The 17,614-nt window shown below is 51.6% G+C and overlaps 1 protein-coding gene across 1 annotated transcript; it reads left to right on the top strand.

The window, feature by feature from the left end:
• The first annotated feature begins 9,880 nt into the window (after positions 1-9,880).
• Positions 9,881-10,854, top strand: CEP250 (centrosomal protein 250). Its single transcript, XM_057406402.1, has 2 exons — positions 9,881-10,052; positions 10,617-10,854. The coding sequence occupies exons 1-2, from the start codon at positions 9,943-9,945 to the stop codon at positions 10,813-10,815; spliced, it is 309 nt and encodes a 102-aa protein (XP_057262385.1). The 5' UTR covers positions 9,881-9,942; the 3' UTR covers positions 10,816-10,854.
• The last annotated feature ends 6,760 nt before the right edge of the window (positions 10,855-17,614 follow it).

Genomic DNA, 17,614 nt, shown 5'->3' with positions numbered 1-17,614 from the left:
GCAAGGAACAAGGACGTTGGAACTGGAAAGAGGATGTCGATAAGAAAATCAGACAGGCCTTTCACCTGATGTAACCACAAGGCAAAGACAGATGTGCTTGGCTGATTGCTTGGAAGCATACAAATATCGTGTAATCTTTGCAATAAACGATCCAGCTTGCGCTCTACCTCGGGGTCCGTGCCTCCATCCTCACAGTAAACCACTGCTTTAGCCTCTGGAGTTCCCAGCCATTCCCTTGAGGAAGCAGGGCAATGGAAGCGTTATCAAAATGAGGCCGGGAACGCACACCCGGCAGCGATGGAAAGTGCGGCAAGAAAGTGGGGTTCTTCCTTCCCTCCCTCCCTCGCAGCTCCAGCACAGGGCGCGCTGATGCTCTCCCGAGGGGATGTGCTTCAGCTCTGTGGCTGCTCGGATTTTCTTCAAGGGGCGTTAGGAACGAGCCCCGCAGCCTCCAGAGGCGGCGGCGACGGACGGGTGATGGGCAGGAGGGTGTCGCGTGAAAGCCGCCGGGCCTCGGCCTCGGGCCCTGTCCCGCTGTCTCTCGGGTGCCCCTCAGAGGCTCGGGCCCGTTGGCAGCAGAGGCAGGAGCGTACGAGGGGGCAGCGAAACTCAGCCCTTCCCTTCCCTCCCCTCCCCGGAGCATCCGGTAACACCCTGCCCATCCCCGCCTGCTCCAGGCCGCGCTGCCCGTCGGGGCGGAGCCGGGGCAGGGGCGGCCCCGGCCCGGAAGGCGAGTTTGTTTCCGGGCCGCGCCATGGAGTCGTTGTGGCGGCTGAAGCGGTTCGATGCCTTCCTGAAGACCCTGGAAGACTTTCGGGTGAAGACGTGTGGCGGCGCGCTGGGTGAGCGGTCACCCTGTCGTCCTCTAGAACCCCCAGGTCCCTCTCCCCTACACTGCTAACAGGTCGTTCCCCAACCTATACTGGAACCTGGGGTTGTTCCTGCCCAGATGCAGGACTCTACACTTTCCCTTGTAATATTTCATCAAGTTATTCCCTGCCCAACTCTCCAGCCTGTCCAGGTCTCGCTGGATGGCAGCACAGCCTTCTGGCGTGTCAGCCACTCCTCCCAGCTCAGTGTCGTCAGCAAACCTGCTGATAGTACACTCAATTCCCTCATCTAAATCGTTGATGAATATATTAAATAATACCGGTCCCAGTACTGACCCTTGAGGCACTCCACTAGTTACAGGCCTCCAACTAGACTCAGCCCCATAGACTACAACTCTCTGGCTTGTCTCCTTCAGCCAGTTCGCAGTCCACCTCACTACCTGATCATCCAGACCACACTTCCTCATTTTAGCTGTGAGGATGCTGTGGGAGACTGTGTCAAATGCTTTGCTGAAGTCAGGGTAGACCACATCCACCGCTCTGCCACCATCCATCCACCGTGTTATTTCCTCATAAAAGGCTAAGAGATTGGTCAAGCATGATTTCCCCTTGGTGAAGCCATGTTGACTGCCCCTCATAACCCTCTTATCCTTGATATGCCTTAAGATGGCACCGAGGATAAGGTGTTCCATCACTTTCCCAGGGATGGAGGTGAGGCTGACCGGTCTATAGTTACCCGGGTCCTCCTTCTTGCCCTTTTTGAAGACTGGAGTGACATTTGCTTTCCTCCAGTCCTCAGGCACCTCTCCCGTTTCCCAAGACTCAGTAAAGATGATGGAGAGTGGTCTAGCAATGACTTCCGCCAGTTCCCTCAACACCCGCGGGTGCATCCCATCTGGACCCATGGGTTTATGGATGTCCAGATTGCTCAACTGGTCTCTAACCCATTCCTCATCGACTAAGGCAAACCACTCCGTCGACCTGACTTCATCTAAGGTCTCAGGGGTACAGGGCTCTTCAGGACTGCCTGCAGCAAAGTAGACAGAGACAAAGAAGGCATTCAGTAACTCTGCCATCTCTGTATCTTCTGTCACCCGGGCACCCATCCCATTCATCAGTGGGCCTACATTGCCTCTGGTGTTAGTTTTATCTGCCATGTATTTGAAAAAGCTCTTTTTGCTGTCCTTGACCCTTCTCGCCAGGACTGTGGCTGGGTTGCCGAGTGGTCCTTCCAGCAAACATCAGGGAAGTTAAAATCCCCCACGACGACCACGGCCCGTGACTGTGAGGCCGCTCTCAGCTGCCTGTAGAAGGCCTCGGCAACTTCCTCACCCTGATCTGGTGGTCTGTAACAGACACCCACAACAGTATCGCCCCTGCCAGCCTGACCCTTAATTCTCACCCACAGACTCTCAACTCGCTCGTCATCTGTCCCTGGACAGAACTCGGTGCATTGTAGTTGCTCCCGCACATAAAGAGCAAGCCCACCACCCCTCCTGGCTGGCCTGTCTTTCCTGAAAAGGACATAGCCCTCCATGACTATATTCCAGTCATGTGAGCTGTCCCAGCACGTCTCTGTAATTGGCACCAGATCACAGTCTCCTGACTTAACACAGGTTTCCAACTCCTCCTGCTTATTTCCCATGCTGCGCGCATTGGTGTACAGACATTCCAGGGAGCGAGCTGAGCACACCGATTTCACCCTAGGATTATAGGAGGCCTCCCAGTCTTCATCAGTTCTGGAGTGCTGCCCCACTGGGGCAAGCCCAGCTACAAGCCCATCCCCCTTCGAATCTAGTTTAAAGCTCTCCAAATGAGCCCTGCTAATTCGTGCCCCAGCATCCTTTTGCCTCTGTGAGACAAACCTTTCTCACGTCATTGTCCAGACTGGTGCCCTATAAAACCAGCCGTTATCAAAGAATCCAAAGCCCTGCCTGCAGCACCAGTCTCGAAGCCAATCGTTTATGGACTGAATCTCCCCATTCCTTCCCACATCATCAGTGGAAGATGGAAGGAGTGAGGAGAAGATCACCTGAGCCCCAGACTCTTTGACCATCCGCCCCAAGGCCCTGTAGTCTTTCTTCATCCCCCTCAGACTGCGGGAAGCAGCTTCCCCCCCACCTGTCTGGAAGACCAGCAGCGGGTAGTAGTCTGTCGGGTGCACCAGGTTGGGGAGCGCCCTGGTGATATCCCTGATCTGGGCTCCAGGCAGACTACACACTTCCCTATGATGAGGGTCAACTCTGCATATCGGGCCCTCTGTTCCTCTCAGAAGGGAATCGCCTACTACAATGACCCTTCTTTCTTTCTTATCAGAGGCAGTCTTGAGGTGCAAAGTCGACCCCCTTTTCCTGTGTGGCCTTGTGGGCTGGCCTTGCACCACATCCTCACCTACCTCTCCTTCAAGATCCAGGGCCTGGAACCTATTACGGAGGGACACCTGGGGAAGCAGGGCAGGAAGGGGGGAGGGTTTCCCACGACGCCGAACTGGAACTCGCTTCCAACCCTCGTCGTCTTTTTGGTCCCCTACCTCTGCGCAACAGCTACAGGGCAGGGGGTGTCTCGGGCCATCCCCCTCTGTGTGAGAAGGCAGGGGGTCCTTCCCCTTTCGGGGGGTATCTCCCTGGAACCGTTCCGACTGGCACGCCAGGGAGTTACTCCACCAGTCGATCTCCCTTTCACACTCCCTGATGGTCCTCAGCGTCTCAACCTCCCCCTTAAGTTTTGCCACCAGGCTAAGCAGATCTTCTACCTGCTCACACCTCCCGCAGGTGGAATGCTGTCCTCCCTCCCCCGGCAGCAGCAGGCTCTGGCACTCCCTGCACCCAGAGACCTGAACAGCCACGGTTTGGGACGGGGTCTCTGTCTGAGTTGCTGCAGTCTTCTTACTGCAAGCTCTCTGTCTGGAGGCGACCATATTGGTCAGCAGTCGGACACCAGCAACAGGGTCAGCAACACGACCTGCTTGTTCCTCCCTGCGCCTGGTGGTCAGCCCCCCGCCACGTCAGCCCCTCTCTCGCAAGGGCTGCTGGGGCTTCGGGGATCGGGAGATGTCGCGAATCGCGATGTCTCTGCGCTATCCCCTCTGATTTTCCTAATCTCCGTTGACCCTCGTGGTCGCTGAAGTGTGCCGGCTGCGGCTCTAGCTAGGCTAGCTCCGATCAGCTGACTGATCTGATTTGCCAGATCATTGTTAAGTGTGACTTTCTACAGTTCTAGTTTGTATCTTGCGTTTCTCTCTTGACTATGAAAACTGTCTAGATAATCGTCCCAAATACAGTGGAAGCCTCAACTGAGATGCATTCAGCTTCATGTATTTTAACATAGCTGAAGGATCGTTAAAAATCTAGGCAAAAGCCAAAATACCGAGGACTGGGGATAGCATCTTGTGAAGCAGTGATTGCAAAACAGGGGATAGGGAATGAGGTCTGAAAACCTGCTTTGTATGAAATGGCTGACTGACCTCGAGCTTATTGATCAGAAGATGAGGAGGGAGGTTTATTTAGAGCTATAAATTCCTGTCAAATGAGACAAAACCTAAAATCTATAAACATGATGCCCTTCCACATATAGCACTGCTGCTGGGTGAGTGCCCCATTTTACGCTGCCTCAACTTTTCCTAACTTCCTGAAGTACTGCTCCATAAGGTCTCCAAGTGTCTGTTTCCGTCTTAAGCACCATGTCAGACTCGATCTCCAGAGGGAATTACTGTCAAGGTCCCAGCAAGCGGCTGGGTGGCTCCACCACCTACTGGAATTTGATCTCCTGGTCTCTCTCCTCCAGCTCTTTGCTGACCTTGCCAACACAAGTTCCCAGCAGTTCTCACTGCTTTTCCAGGTCTTGTGTCTTTTTTTCCTGGGATGCCATCTTCTGGTTTTCTCTGTTAAATCCCTTAATAACCTGACTGAGAGCAGTTTCACGCGTTTCTGTCTGCTTTTCCAGCATTCTCATCTGTTCCCAGTACAGCTTCATTTGTCCCTCCTACTCTGACAGGTTGGCAGTCACGAGTGAGAGACTGCTGCAAGGCTTTTGCCTGTACTGCCTCTTTCTGCAGCATCTGCATTTTCTCCCTCTGCATTTCCACTTCCTCATTTTTAATTTTTAAGGCAGACAGTGTTGTTTGCAGCTCTTGCTCGAGGCAGTATTCCTGCCTGTTGCTGTATTTGCGGGGGTTTCAGAGGCTGTCACTGATACCTGAAGAAGATTTTTCTCCTATGCCAGTGTTTCTTTAACTGCTTGCAGCCTGTCCTGTTCATGCTGCAAACCAGAAGAGAGGAAAAGGTTCAATAATTCCATCGATATGTGCTTGCTTTCCGTACTAGATTTGAGCTCCTACTCATGTGGCATTCATAGGCAGAAGTTTGAGCTCCTAGTGGGAAATGCAAGCTGTTCTGTTGGTTTTGCTGTTGAATGCCTATTTTCTGCTGTCAGTCCAAAAAAGAAGCGAGAACTGCGCTGTACTTATCAAACTGTCCATAAGTGAGTTTTGGAGTCCCTGTAAATGGAGAAGTGGGAAAACACTGGTCATGTGAGGGCAGCTGCATGGCTTACATGTGTGGGCTAGTGTCCTGTATGTAACAGTGCCTGTGAGAGCACAGCCAGAGAAGAAAGCCTGAGAGGGGTAGGCTTGCATGATCCCTCCCCAGGCTCAGGATCCCCAGGATCCCTCCCTTTTCCAGCTGGTGAGAACTTCCAGAGCCTCCTCCTGACCCCATCTAGACCTGCTGTATTTACAACAGCCTCTGTCAGGGAGTTCAACAGGTCTGCTCTGCTGTGAGCATACCACCTGCTGGCACCTGCTTGCAGCACAGCTCTCGGTTCATCAGGCACCTCTTGGTCATGTCTAACCAGGATGCAGGCCGAGGCCCAGCTGTGACTGAAGCTACCACAAACTCCTAGTCATCTCCCAGTAAAATGGGTGGCATTTGAGTGAGTGAATCCCCCTACAGACTAGTCTGGGCAAAGGAAAGGGGTCTGAGCCCACTTTTCTGTACATGTTTGTTGCATTTCTTCATGAGCATCTGGAGTTTGGAAAAACCAATGTTTCCTGACAAGCTTGCTTTCCTTCCTGTGTCTTTAGACAAAGCCAGAATAAGAGCCTGTATGTGCAGCTCCAGCCTGTCCCTTACAGGGAAGAAACTTCTTCTCAGTGAGGGTGACGGAACACTGGAACAGGCTGCCCAGGGAGGTCGTGGAGTCTCCTTCCCTGGGGACATTCAAAACTCGCCTGGACACGTTCCTGTGTAACCTTATCTAGGTGTTCCTGCTCCGGCAGGGGGATTGGACTAGGTGATCTTTTGAGGTCCCTTCCGATCTCTAGCATACTGTGATACTGCGATACACCGCTTGTCCCTGTTCGACATGCATCAAAGGGGATAGCTGGCAGACTGAGGGTGTGCTGGCCCTGAGGAACTGCACGTGGCACCCACCGCTGCGCAAAGAGGAGTTAAAGAGCATCTCGAGCGTGTGCGGCGTCGGGGGAGCGAGCCCGCTTTCGACACAATAGCCCCTCAACTGCGTCGGGGCCGGTGCCTAGTGCAGCGCGTTCTATAGCGCGGCGTAACAGCGCCTCGGCAGAGCTGTGGGCGGCTCTGACAGCGGCAACACCGCAGCGAGCGATAAGCGAGAGAGTAGCGAGCAGCGACCCCAGGGTCAGTGTCCGAGCGCGCCCGGCTGCCGGTGCGGGCAGGAGGAGCCCCGCGTCGATGGCGGCCCAGGGCCAGGCCACGCAGCGGCGGCTGCAGAGCTTGGAGGAGGAGCAGCGCTGTGGAGACGAGGTGGTGCGGCACCCGACGGCGAAGGTGAGAGCGGGGGGCAGCCCAGGCACGCTGCTGGCCCCGCCGCTGCCGCCTGTGGAGCCGCCCGCTCCGCCTGTCCCGCACCTCCGCGCACACGCGGGGCTGCGAGCGCCGTCGTGCGGTACCGAGCAGGGGCTGGAAGCGCGGGAGGGGTCGAGCGGCGGCGAGGAGGGACCTGTGCAGGGGGGGAAATGGGCAGTGCTGGGGCGTGGGGAAAAGCTGCTGCAGAAGGAGCCGTGTCTGGTACAAGCTCCCCCTCACTCCATGTACCTATCCAGGTACTGAAGTACTGGAAGCAGTGCGAAGCGTTAGAGAAGCAGCTGGAAGTACGAGGGGTGAGCGTGCGGGCTGCCAACTAAAGACGGCAGGCCAGAAAAATCCCATCAAGGATCTTAGAATCCCAGAGTGGTTTGTGTTAGAAGGGACCTTAAAGCTCCTCCAGTTCCAACCCCTGCCACGAGCAGGGACACCTTCCACTAGAAGCCCTGTCCAAGCTTCTCTGGGCAACCTGCGTCAGGGCCTCACCATGGTCACAGGGTAGAACTTCTTCCTAATGTCTAATCTAAATCTGCTCTCTGTCAGCGTGAAAGCGTGCTTTATTGCTGAAGCAGTAAAGCTTGACCCAGGTCTCAGGACAGGGCTACACTGCCTGTTCCGTTCTGTGGTTGTCTTTGGAGAAGAATGAGCTGGTTTCTTTCTAGCCTTCCCATTCTTGGTCTTGCACTGCCTTGCCAGTCTCATCAACTCTGTGCTCTGCTGTTTTTTCTCCTTGACCTCTGTAAGCGGCGAGGAGAAGCAGACAAGCCAACCCAATATGGGTGATAAGCAACTTCTCCTTTATTTGTGACACAGTTCACACATATATAGGAGTGGTATTCAGCCACTCCTTCTTGGCACAACAGTATTGGTTAGCCCCCACACAGCTTCCTCCACATTCTCCTCCCAGGTCCGGTCTCTGGCCACCTGTGGGGGCCACCCCCTGCCTTGCTTGCACAGTCCTCCAGAACTCTATGGTTCTGCTCTTAGAGTCATTCTGCAACAGACCTCCACCACATCATCAGACCTTTGGCCTTCTCTCTGCTTGCTTCTTCTCGCACGTATCTGGAGCCATCTTCCCTGCTCACTGCAGTGAAGAATGGCTCTAGATTGCTTGTTTATGCTCCTCCCCTGCCTACCTATCGCTTGCAGGCCCTAGGAGAAAAGCTTTATGCCAAGGACACCATCAGCATGCTGCAGCACAAGTGCAGACAGCAGGAAGAGGAGTGCAAGAGGCTGCATCAAAGACTTGAGCAATTGGAGGAGGAATGCAGGTCATCCAGGGAGCAGCAGCACCTGCAGGCTCTGACAGATGCACCCAGAAGGTGAGTGTTTCCTCCTCTTCCTGTGTTCTAGAAGCAATCTGCTCCCAATTCTAAGAGTTCAGAGGTGTTACGGGCAAAGAAATCACCTGCCCTACCTCGTGTATGCCTGTTTGGCACTTTAGCATCCCTCTGTCACAGCTTTTCATGCTCTACTGTGAATGCTGAGGCAGGACCAGGAGATTCAGCGTGCTGTTGGAATACAAGAGTCCTCCCTCTCGACATGCTGATTCTCGGAGTGCTTGTTCTTTAGGTGCCCTTTCCTAGCCACTGCTTCTCAGTGAATGAAGGCAAATGCCTGCCTTCCTTACATCTTCCCTCTTCAGTTATCTTGTGAGGGGAAGAGGAAATTTTTCCTTACTGTGCTGCCCACAGCTCCATCCTGGCATGATGAAAATGGGATTCGTGACTGTTCAGGCCTCTTCATTCTTCTGACTAAGCCTTGTCTCTGCCGTGACTGTGCCAAGCTTAGGAAAATCAAGGATGACCTGCAGCAAAACCTTCTAATAATGGAACAGGCTCAGCTGCTAATGCCTCAGTTAGCTTGAAACTTTCCCTTTCCTTAGCCAGCTGAGCTGGTTTCTTTCTAGCTTTGCCATTCGCGTTCGCTGCCTTGCCAGTCTCCCCAGCTGTGTGCTCTGCTGCTTTTTCTCTTTCTCTGCTGACTAAGCCTTGTCTCTGCAGTGACTGTGCCAAGCTTAGGAAAATCAAGGAGGACCTACAGCAAAATCTAACACAGAAGCAAGAAACTTGCAGTCTGCCTCAGCATAAGACTGAACTGCAGCTGAAGGAAAAGGTGGAGCAGCAGCAGGCACTGGAGAGAGTGCATCGTGACCATGGGCACCTGTGAGTTTTAAAGCTTTCTCTGGGCAGGGCTGAGCACTGCTGGGCTTAAGGAGGCCCACCATAAAGATAACAACTTTGGCACGCTTATCATGAGTAGCATAGAAAGGTGAAGGGAGCACCTGGGCAGGTCTGGCTCCCTACTGACACACAGCACAGCTCCTGGCAAAGAGTGCTGCAGCTCTAATCAGAAAATTCCCACATTCTTTAAGTGTACATAGAAAGCTGTTGGAAATCATTCCAACTGCCGTATCTTGGACATAGCTTGTATCTTAGTTTTAGAAAGGAGAACGTTTTCACAGGAAAAACTTAATTGGAGAAATTGCTCCTTCACAGGAATCAGCTGATGCAGGACGATCATGAGCTTACGGAGGCACTGAAGAAGGTACAGTCACCTTATGGGAGAGGGAGATGTGACAGCCAGATCATCCCAGGTGCTGTTTCTGGCAGCTGAAGGCAGGGAAAATGTTCTTCTCCTTGAAAAATGGTGGTCAGAGCACACAGGCTCTTTGGGTAGTTGATCCCCACCACGTTGCGATTGGGAGAGCTGAACTGGGAGCACGTCAGAGACACACAGGGGATGCGGAGCTGCTCCTTGAAGTCGAGGATTTTCCTGTCCAAGCCAGACCTCCTACAGAGGATACAAGTCCCAGAGCTCTCTGGGTGGGCATTTGGCTGCTTGGCTCAGTGAAGCTGCATCTGATGGATTCTGCCGTGGTTTTGTCAAGGAGACGCTTGGTAGTGCTGGAGGTCGCAAGGCTTTGGTTACTTCTTGGAAACGTGTTGATGGCTTGCAGAGCCGTTGTGCACTTCTCTCAGTTGTCTTCTGTCCCAGGCAACCCAGTATGGCTTTACCCATCACTTTCACATTAATGGTGCCAGTGCCTTTTGCCAGCCCAGGGTATTAGAGCACTACTCAGCAGAGGCCCTGAAACTTTCAGCCCCCAGTACAGGAGTTATTACTCAGCCCACTGCTTCAGAAGTTGCACCGCTGCCTCTGCACACAACTGTATTTTGCTCTGTTTTCAGGTTTACCACCAGCAAGATTCGACCAAGCTTGATCTGGAGCAGCTGCTCCAAGAGTCCTCTGGCCAAGTGCACACTCTGGCCAGGATGTCCAGCAAGAAGGAATTGCTGGTGCGCAAGGTGGCTGCCCTAGAGGTGCAACTGTCAGCCTTGGAGCAGGACAGACAAGGCCTTTCAGAGCAGCTGACACAGGCCAGGTAAAGGCAGGGAGGAGACCCTAGGCAGGATGGTACTGAAGGTCTGTAATTACAGAGGTGGGAATCGTTACTTGAGGATTTATTGCATCCTGTGTGCTTTGCAGATATTTTCACCTTCCATGGACAGAAAATGGAAGAATCTTGAGAAAAAAAAAAAAAACATAAGCAAGGAGTACACTGTGATTTGAACGTTATTTTTCTGACAGCTACAGCTAACAAAAGTCTCCTGAGCCTTCGGCTCATGTTTATGCCCCCTTGCACATTCCTGTGTGAAGTCCAAAGCAAGCCAATATAATTCTTCAGTATCTGGTACCTTGGCTCTGCATTGAGTAATAACTCATCCATAGAGATCTTTACTGAAACCGGAAGCTTCTTTCTGGTTTTGGTTTCTTGGTTTGTGTGTTTGAACATAGACCTCTCCTTAGTAAGTCGTTCGACACAGGATGTTCAGAATTCAGGTCTAGAGGCTCATGCTGAAAATCTGGAGGGCACTTCTTACTGGAGTGACTTCCTGTGGGTGTCAGGAGCAAGAAACTCATTTCTCTCTGTATTCACAACTTGAAGGTCAGTGAACGAGACCCTGGAGAACAGCCTATCTGAGGCTCAGCGGCACATACTGCAGTTGGAGATCACCAAGAGCCAGCTGGAAATCCAACTTCAAACAGTCACACAGGCCAATGAACTGATACAAGGTGAGAGCCTCATGTGCTTTGCTTCCCTTGACCCCCGTGGCCAGCGGGCTTTCTGCAGTGCTTCTAAGTGAAGGAGCTGGAAAGAGTTCCCTCCTCCACTGACCTTCAAATGGCTTTAGGTTAGTAAGGCCAGAACCCCTTGCGTAGACTCTGAATCCTCCCATTTGTTGCGTTTGCAGGGGAAGTGAAGTGCCTTAGATGGAAGCTGGAAGCTGAGAGATATCTCATGCAGCAGGAAAGGAAGACCATGGCAGAACAGCTCTCGCAGGCAGAACAGCAGCATGACGAGACTCTCAAGCTTCTGGAAACTGATCACGAAGTGGAAGTAAACAAGCTCCTGCAAGCCCTGGTAGGAAACAATATGCTTCTGACTTCTTCAAGCAAGCTTTGTGGCTTGGCTTTAGAAGAGTAATAGCCTGAGCGTGAGAACTGGCAGCAGGCCCCTCTCATAGGCCACATCTTGCTAGGCCAGGCAGCAGAGCCAATGGCTTGTACTTGAAGGCACATGAAAAGTCATAGGACTATGCTGGAACAGTAAATGCAGCCACAGATTCAGTTCAACAAAAGGCTGGGTGGTCCCCAAGGCATGGTACCAAAGAAGTGGGATCTTACCAGACTCCTGCCTACCATGAAGAAGACTCCTAACAGTGCTGGGGACTGCAGCCAAGCAAACTTTGTTCCTTCCTTTCGTTCTTTCATGGCTGATAGAGGAAGTATCCTTGGGCTTGAAGTATATGGAACAGTCCCCTTGTTCCTGGTACTTTGTTTGTGGCCATGTCTTACGTCAGCGTTGCAAGGCGAAAACTAGTCCTGACTTCAAACACAAAATGACAGTCTGATGTGAGCATTATTCCTCCAAGAGGGCACAGTGGGCTTCTAGAGGATGGAACCATGAAAACACTGCACAGTAGAGATATTAAAAAAAAAAAAAGGCAGAAACCAAGTAGTGAAATGAAACGTCAGGCTTGTTCTCTCTTCCCTTCCCCCCTAATAGAGAGAACATCATCATGCCGTGCTTAAATCATGGTTAGTCTGCCCTTTAAGTCCTGGCTGTAGTCCTTGGTAGCTCATCCCCAAAAGAACAAACAAGAGCTAGAAGGGGTTCAGACAAGGAAAGAAAGGAAGCTGGGCCTGGCTGAGTAAGCTGGGAAAGAATGAGAAGGGTGGCACAGGAAAGGTCTGCAGGATCCCGAGAGGCAGGGAGAGAGCAGGCAGCCCCTGACTGCCACCGGAGCAGGAGTTGAAATCTCGTATGAAAACCAAACACATACAGATGGAATTATTGAACCTTTTTCTCCCTGTTTTACAGCATGAACGGGACAGGCTGCAAGCAGCGAAGGCAAAAGCTTTGCAGGAGACTCTCACTTACATGATCACCATGCTGTCAGAGAGGGAGGGAGAAACGTTGTGCCAGGAACAGACAAGAACGCCGGAAAAGCAGAGAGAAATGCATGAAACTGCTCCCAGCCAGGTTATCAATGACGTAACGGATCAAAACCCGGAGTCACTACAAAAGCAAAACCAGGAAGCCGGAGAGGCCACGGAAATGCTGTTAAGGGCTCTCCGTGAGCATGTGGAACAGACCTTAAAAACCTTAAAAGAAAAGGACAGACTCCTAGCCATCCAAAGGCAACAAACAAGGAGCTATGAGGAGAAAACAGAAGAACAGATGAATGTCTTGCGCAAAGACTTAGAATACGCTAAGGCAGAACTGAAAGAAAAGGATTTTGTGATCGAATCTCAGAAGGAAGTGATTGAGACCTTCCAAAACCAAGAAAAAGACTCTGAACAGCACAAGAAAATTCTGCTTGAAGTGGCAGTTGAAGTGGCACTAAAGGAAAAAGATCAAGAAACTGTATCCCTTAGAAAGCAATGTGAGGCATGCAAGGAAAAGGAGAAGCAGCACGGAGCTGAGCAAGAAAAACTGCAAGCAACAGAACGGACTCTGAAAAAGAGAGAAAAGAAGATAAGGGCTCTGGAGGAGACTGTCTTGAAGCTTCAACAGCAAAAGAACGAGGCAGTGGTGATGATTAAAACCATACAGCAAAAACTACAACACACGGAGTCTTCTCTAGGCACCCGAGAGAAGGAGATAATGTCTTTACAAAGACATGTACAGGACCTTCAAAAGCAGAAGGAGTTAGCAGGCAAACAGGCCAGGACTCTAGAGCAGAATCTTGAGAAAATGAGACAGAGACTGAAGGAGAACAATTTGAAGTTCCTCAAGCAGACAGAGGAAAGTAACATGTCATCGCTGTGTGGTGATCTGCTTGAGAAAGTAGTGAAGAAGAGAGACACAGACAGGTTTCATCACCAGGTAGGCACTGTGACCGCTCATCAGTCAAGTAAAACATCTATAAAGGATTCTAATGATGTTTCCCGTCAAGAAACTTGAAGGCACATGAAAAGTCACAGGACTATGCTGGGACAGTAAATGCAGCCACAGATTCAGTTCAACAAAGGTTTGGATGGTCCCATCAAACTATGACCTGCTTGGCCAAAAGAGGCCACGACTGCAGCTAGCAGGCTTGCCTGTCTGCATAGCTCCGGCCAGAGCCCATTCACCTGCTAGAATGGTTTCTGTCAAGCCCACAGGTACTGAAAGAACTACAGAGCTTGTTGTTCAAATGAACTCAAGTCCAAAAGTTGGGGGTGGGTACTTGGCCCTCTCCTGTCTAAGCAACCTTGGCCAACATGTTGTGGTTAGGACTTGGCATGTGCCAAAAATGGTTGAAAGAAAATGCGTGTGGATTTCTCCAAGGTGATGTGGAGGAGGGCCCCTGGGAAGAGATTTTGTTGTGTTGGGCTGGAGGGGAAGAAGGGACTTAGCACGTTCTAACCTTTGTGTGGCACCAGCTCACGTAACCTCCTCTCTGAATACCCAGCAGGCTATTGCAGAAGGAGTGCAGCAATCGTGGCTCTTGGAGAAGAAGCTCCTGTTGCAACAGCTGGAAAGTTTGCAGCAAGAAGTTGCAAGGCTGAAACTTGCCAACACTGAGCTGAAGGAATTCAATGCTGAACTCAAGAAGTCTCTTGAGGAGGTGAAACAGGCTTTCCCTGCCCACGCTAAGCCTCACAGTCTTCTGGAGCACCACACGTCTCCACAGACAGCAGTTTGGGGTCCTCTGCTTGTTCCCTTCCCTATCCCGCTCTCCCCTCGGACACACCCTTTTGTGTTTTCCTTCTCTTCTGGCACCTCATTTGCCTTCACAAATGCACATTAACTCCAGTACCACCCTTCTTACCCTGCTGTCCCTATACACACATACTGGACTCTCAGGAGTCCAGTGTCAGGAAGTATTTCATCTTGCTCTTTCTTGTCCGTAGTCTACACTGAGTGCTTTTTGAGCCCAACATTTTCGCCCGAGAGGCCCTTTCGCTCGTTGTTTGGTGGCAGGTTTCTGTGACCCATTCTCCTAGAAACGTGCAGGTGGAATGTCAATGGAGGAAACTGATGAGGCTCCACTGTGATCAGTCTCTTCCAGGTGCAAGTGGATCTTCCTTCTCCAAGCCTCACCACACAAGACGCCTGCTTCTAGGTGAGAACAGAGGCTTAGTTGGTGGGAGGAGGCTCTGACACATCCCAGGGGCAGCAGCCCCCCAGTACAGACCTACTAGAAGTTGAATACAGACCTAGTATAAGTCAAATATAGACCATGGTCCTGGCCAAACTGGAGACCAAAAAGAAATCCTTGTGTTTTCTTTACAGGAGGAGTCCTATGCACGCTGCAGGCATCAATGACCTGACTTGCAGAACCAGGGGAGGAGCCAGAAAGCTCTCACTTCCTGAGCAGCTGTAGCACCACATGGTTCCTGTCCTCTATCCTTCCCAGAATCGTCGTCTTTTACTGCTGTGGGACAGAGGGGTGGATTTGTTCTCTTGACATTTAGAAGTAGTTTACATGTGGGCAGGGACTCCTGACTTTCCTTTTTTGTTTCTTAATAGAAGACATTCTGCAGTCATTCAGTATGGAGAAGCAAGTGGTTTTCCTTCCTGCCCTTTTTTATAGAGGGGTGCCTCGCTGGCCAGTCTCCAGTCCTTTGGGACCTGCCCACTGGACCAGGACTGCTGACAGATGATGGAGAGTGGCTTGGCAAGCTCCTCTGCCAGCTCCCGTGGGTACTCCTGACCCACAGATTTGTGTACATCTAAGAGGAGCAGGAGGTCGCTAACCATTTCTTCCTGCGTTATGGGGACTCCAGTCAGCTCTTCATCACTGCCATCCGGCTCAGGGAAGCGAGTACCCTGAGGATGGCTGGTGTGACTATTAAGCCTGAGGCAAAGGCAGCATTAACCACCACAGCCTTTCTCCCATCCTCAGTCACTAGGTTGCCCCTAGTATCCAACAGAGAATGGAGGTTCTCCTTGGCCCTCCTTTCATTGCTAATGTATTTGTAAAAGTACTTTTCATTAGCTTTTATGGCAGTGGCCAGATTTAGTTTCCATCTGTGCCTTTCTACTTTTCTCCCTACAGACCTAACAACATCCCTGTACTTCTCCTGGGGTGACAGTCCCTTCTTCCACAGGGGATAAAGCCTCTTCTTCCCTGAGTTCCAGCAACATCTCCCTGTTGAGCCAGGCTTGTTTCTCCCCCGCTGGTTGATTTGTGGCACATAGGGACCGCCTGCTCCTATGCCTTGAGGCTTTAAGTCTTGAAGAGGATCCAGCCTTCCTGGACCCCTTTGTCCTTCAGTAATGTTTCCCAAGGTATTCTGCCAGCCAGCGCCCTGAACAGGCTGTCGTTGTTTAAACCCTAGCCAGACAGCTTGTTCGCTCACTCCCAGTGAGTGGTGCCGGGGTGGAAGCAAGTGAGGCCCACTGCCGCCCCCCCCCCCCCCCCCCCCCCCCCCCCTCCCCGGGGCTCTCCCCTTCCCTGCTCCCGGAGGAACGGGGAGGAGGATCAAAAGAGTGCAACTCCCACGGGTTGAGACAAGAACAGTCCAGCAACCCATGTACAACACAAATCACCACCGCTACCGCCACCGACAACAATGGGAAGAGAAAATAACAAGGGAAGAGAATACAATACCACCCGCTGAGAAACGAGTCCCACCCAGAAGACCCCGTGTCCTTCCGGGTAACTCCCAGTTACACCCTGGGCATGACGAGCTGTGGTATGGAATAGCTCTTTGGCTAGTCTGGGTCAGGCATCCCATCTCTGCTTCCTCCCGCCTTCCCCTCCTCCCTGGCAGAGCATGAGCCTCACAAAGTCCTTGGTCAGGGTAAACATCACTTAGCAACAACCAAAAACATCGGTATTATCAGCACTGTTCCCAGGCTGGAAGTCAAAACACAGCACTGCACCAGCTACCAAGAAGGAGAAAAATGACTGCTACTGCTGAACCCAGGACATTATCCACCCCTTATTCCATACCATTCTCGTCATGCTCAGATCCCACATTTTCAATATACCATCGCTCTCCCAGATGTATATACATCTCTCGTGGTTTAAACCCAGTCAGGTAACTCGTTCACTCACTCCCCCCTTCTTTCCCTCCCCCTACTCCTGGAGGGACGGAGAGGAGAATCGAAAAGAATGCAACTCCCACGGGTTGAGATAAAAACAGTAACTAAGGTATAACACAGATCACTACTGCTACTACCAATAATAACAATGATAAAGGAAATAACAAGGGGAGACAATACGTCACCTCACCACCAGCCAACCGGTAACTCACCCCCAGCCCGACCAAGCCCCGACCCATACCTCCTCCAACCCCGCAGTCTCAGCCCTTCCGGCTAACTCCCAGTTACATCCTGGGCATGACGTGCTGCGGTATGGAATACCTCTTTGGCTAGCTTGGGTCAGGCGTCCCGTCTCTGCTTCCTCCCGCCTTCCCCTCCTCCCTGGCAGAGCATGAGGCTCACAAAGTCCTTGGCCAAACCAAAACATCATTGTTATCAGCTCTGTTCCCAGGCTGAAAGTCAAAACACTGCACTGCACCAGCTACCAAGGAGAAAAATGACTGCTACTGCTGAACCCAGGACAACATACATATACACACAGACCAAGAGAAAGAGATCATTTTCTTAGTGCATGGACCAATCCCTATAATGCTGCCGAGTCCATTCGGGCCATGATGTCATGTTCCATCTCTTGTAACAATCTTTCAGGGCAGGAAAGGCTGTGTGCAGTATTGGATCGTTGCCTGCTGATGCTGGTCGTTCCTTTACTGCAGAACTCATCAGGTTCTATCAAAGTTCATTCTCTGTTGGGATGATGGTTGGCGGGAAGTCAGGGCCAGTCGCTGGTGACCTGAAGACATCTAGTTGATGGGCTACAGAAGTATTACACAGCGGGCAACAGCATACAATTGAGTTCACTGGCTGTTTTCCCCTAAAATCAAATCCCCTTGAGGTATACATCGGACTTTCCCATCTTCCCGCATTACCCACCAAGTATATCCAGGTCCCTGAGCAAAAGCAATCCCACGAGTGGGTTTGCCTTTACCTGAAGCGGGAATAACCCAGACTGTCTTCCCCAGCAAATTCTTCATATGCACCATGGGAACTTTGTCCCCCTCTACAATATGTAAAAGTTCTGACTGGGCTGGGCCAGCCCTGTTGACAGATCCTCTGGTGTTGACCAACCAGGTGGCCTTTGGTAAGTGTGTATCCCAATGCTTGAAAGTTCCCCCACCCATTGCTCTCAGTGTAGTTTTTAACAGCCCACTGTACCCTTCGATTTTCCCGGAAGCTAGTGCATGGTAGGGGATGTGATATACCCACTCAATGCCATGCTCTTTGGCCCAAAGATCTAGAAGGTTATTCCGGAAATGAGTCCCATTGTCTGACTCAATTCTCTCTGGGGTGCCGTGTCGCCACAAAATCTGTTTCTCAAGGCCCAGGATAGTGTTCCGGGCAGTGGC

The sequence above is a fragment of the Pezoporus wallicus genome, unplaced genomic scaffold (genome assembly GCF_028554395.1).
Source record: "Pezoporus wallicus isolate ANWC-B61680 ecotype Strahan unplaced genomic scaffold, APGP_CSIRO_Pwel_v1 contig_6783, whole genome shotgun sequence".
NCBI lineage: Eukaryota > Metazoa > Chordata > Aves > Psittaciformes > Psittacidae > Pezoporus > Pezoporus wallicus.
This window is presented reverse-complemented; position numbering and strand designations above follow the sequence as displayed.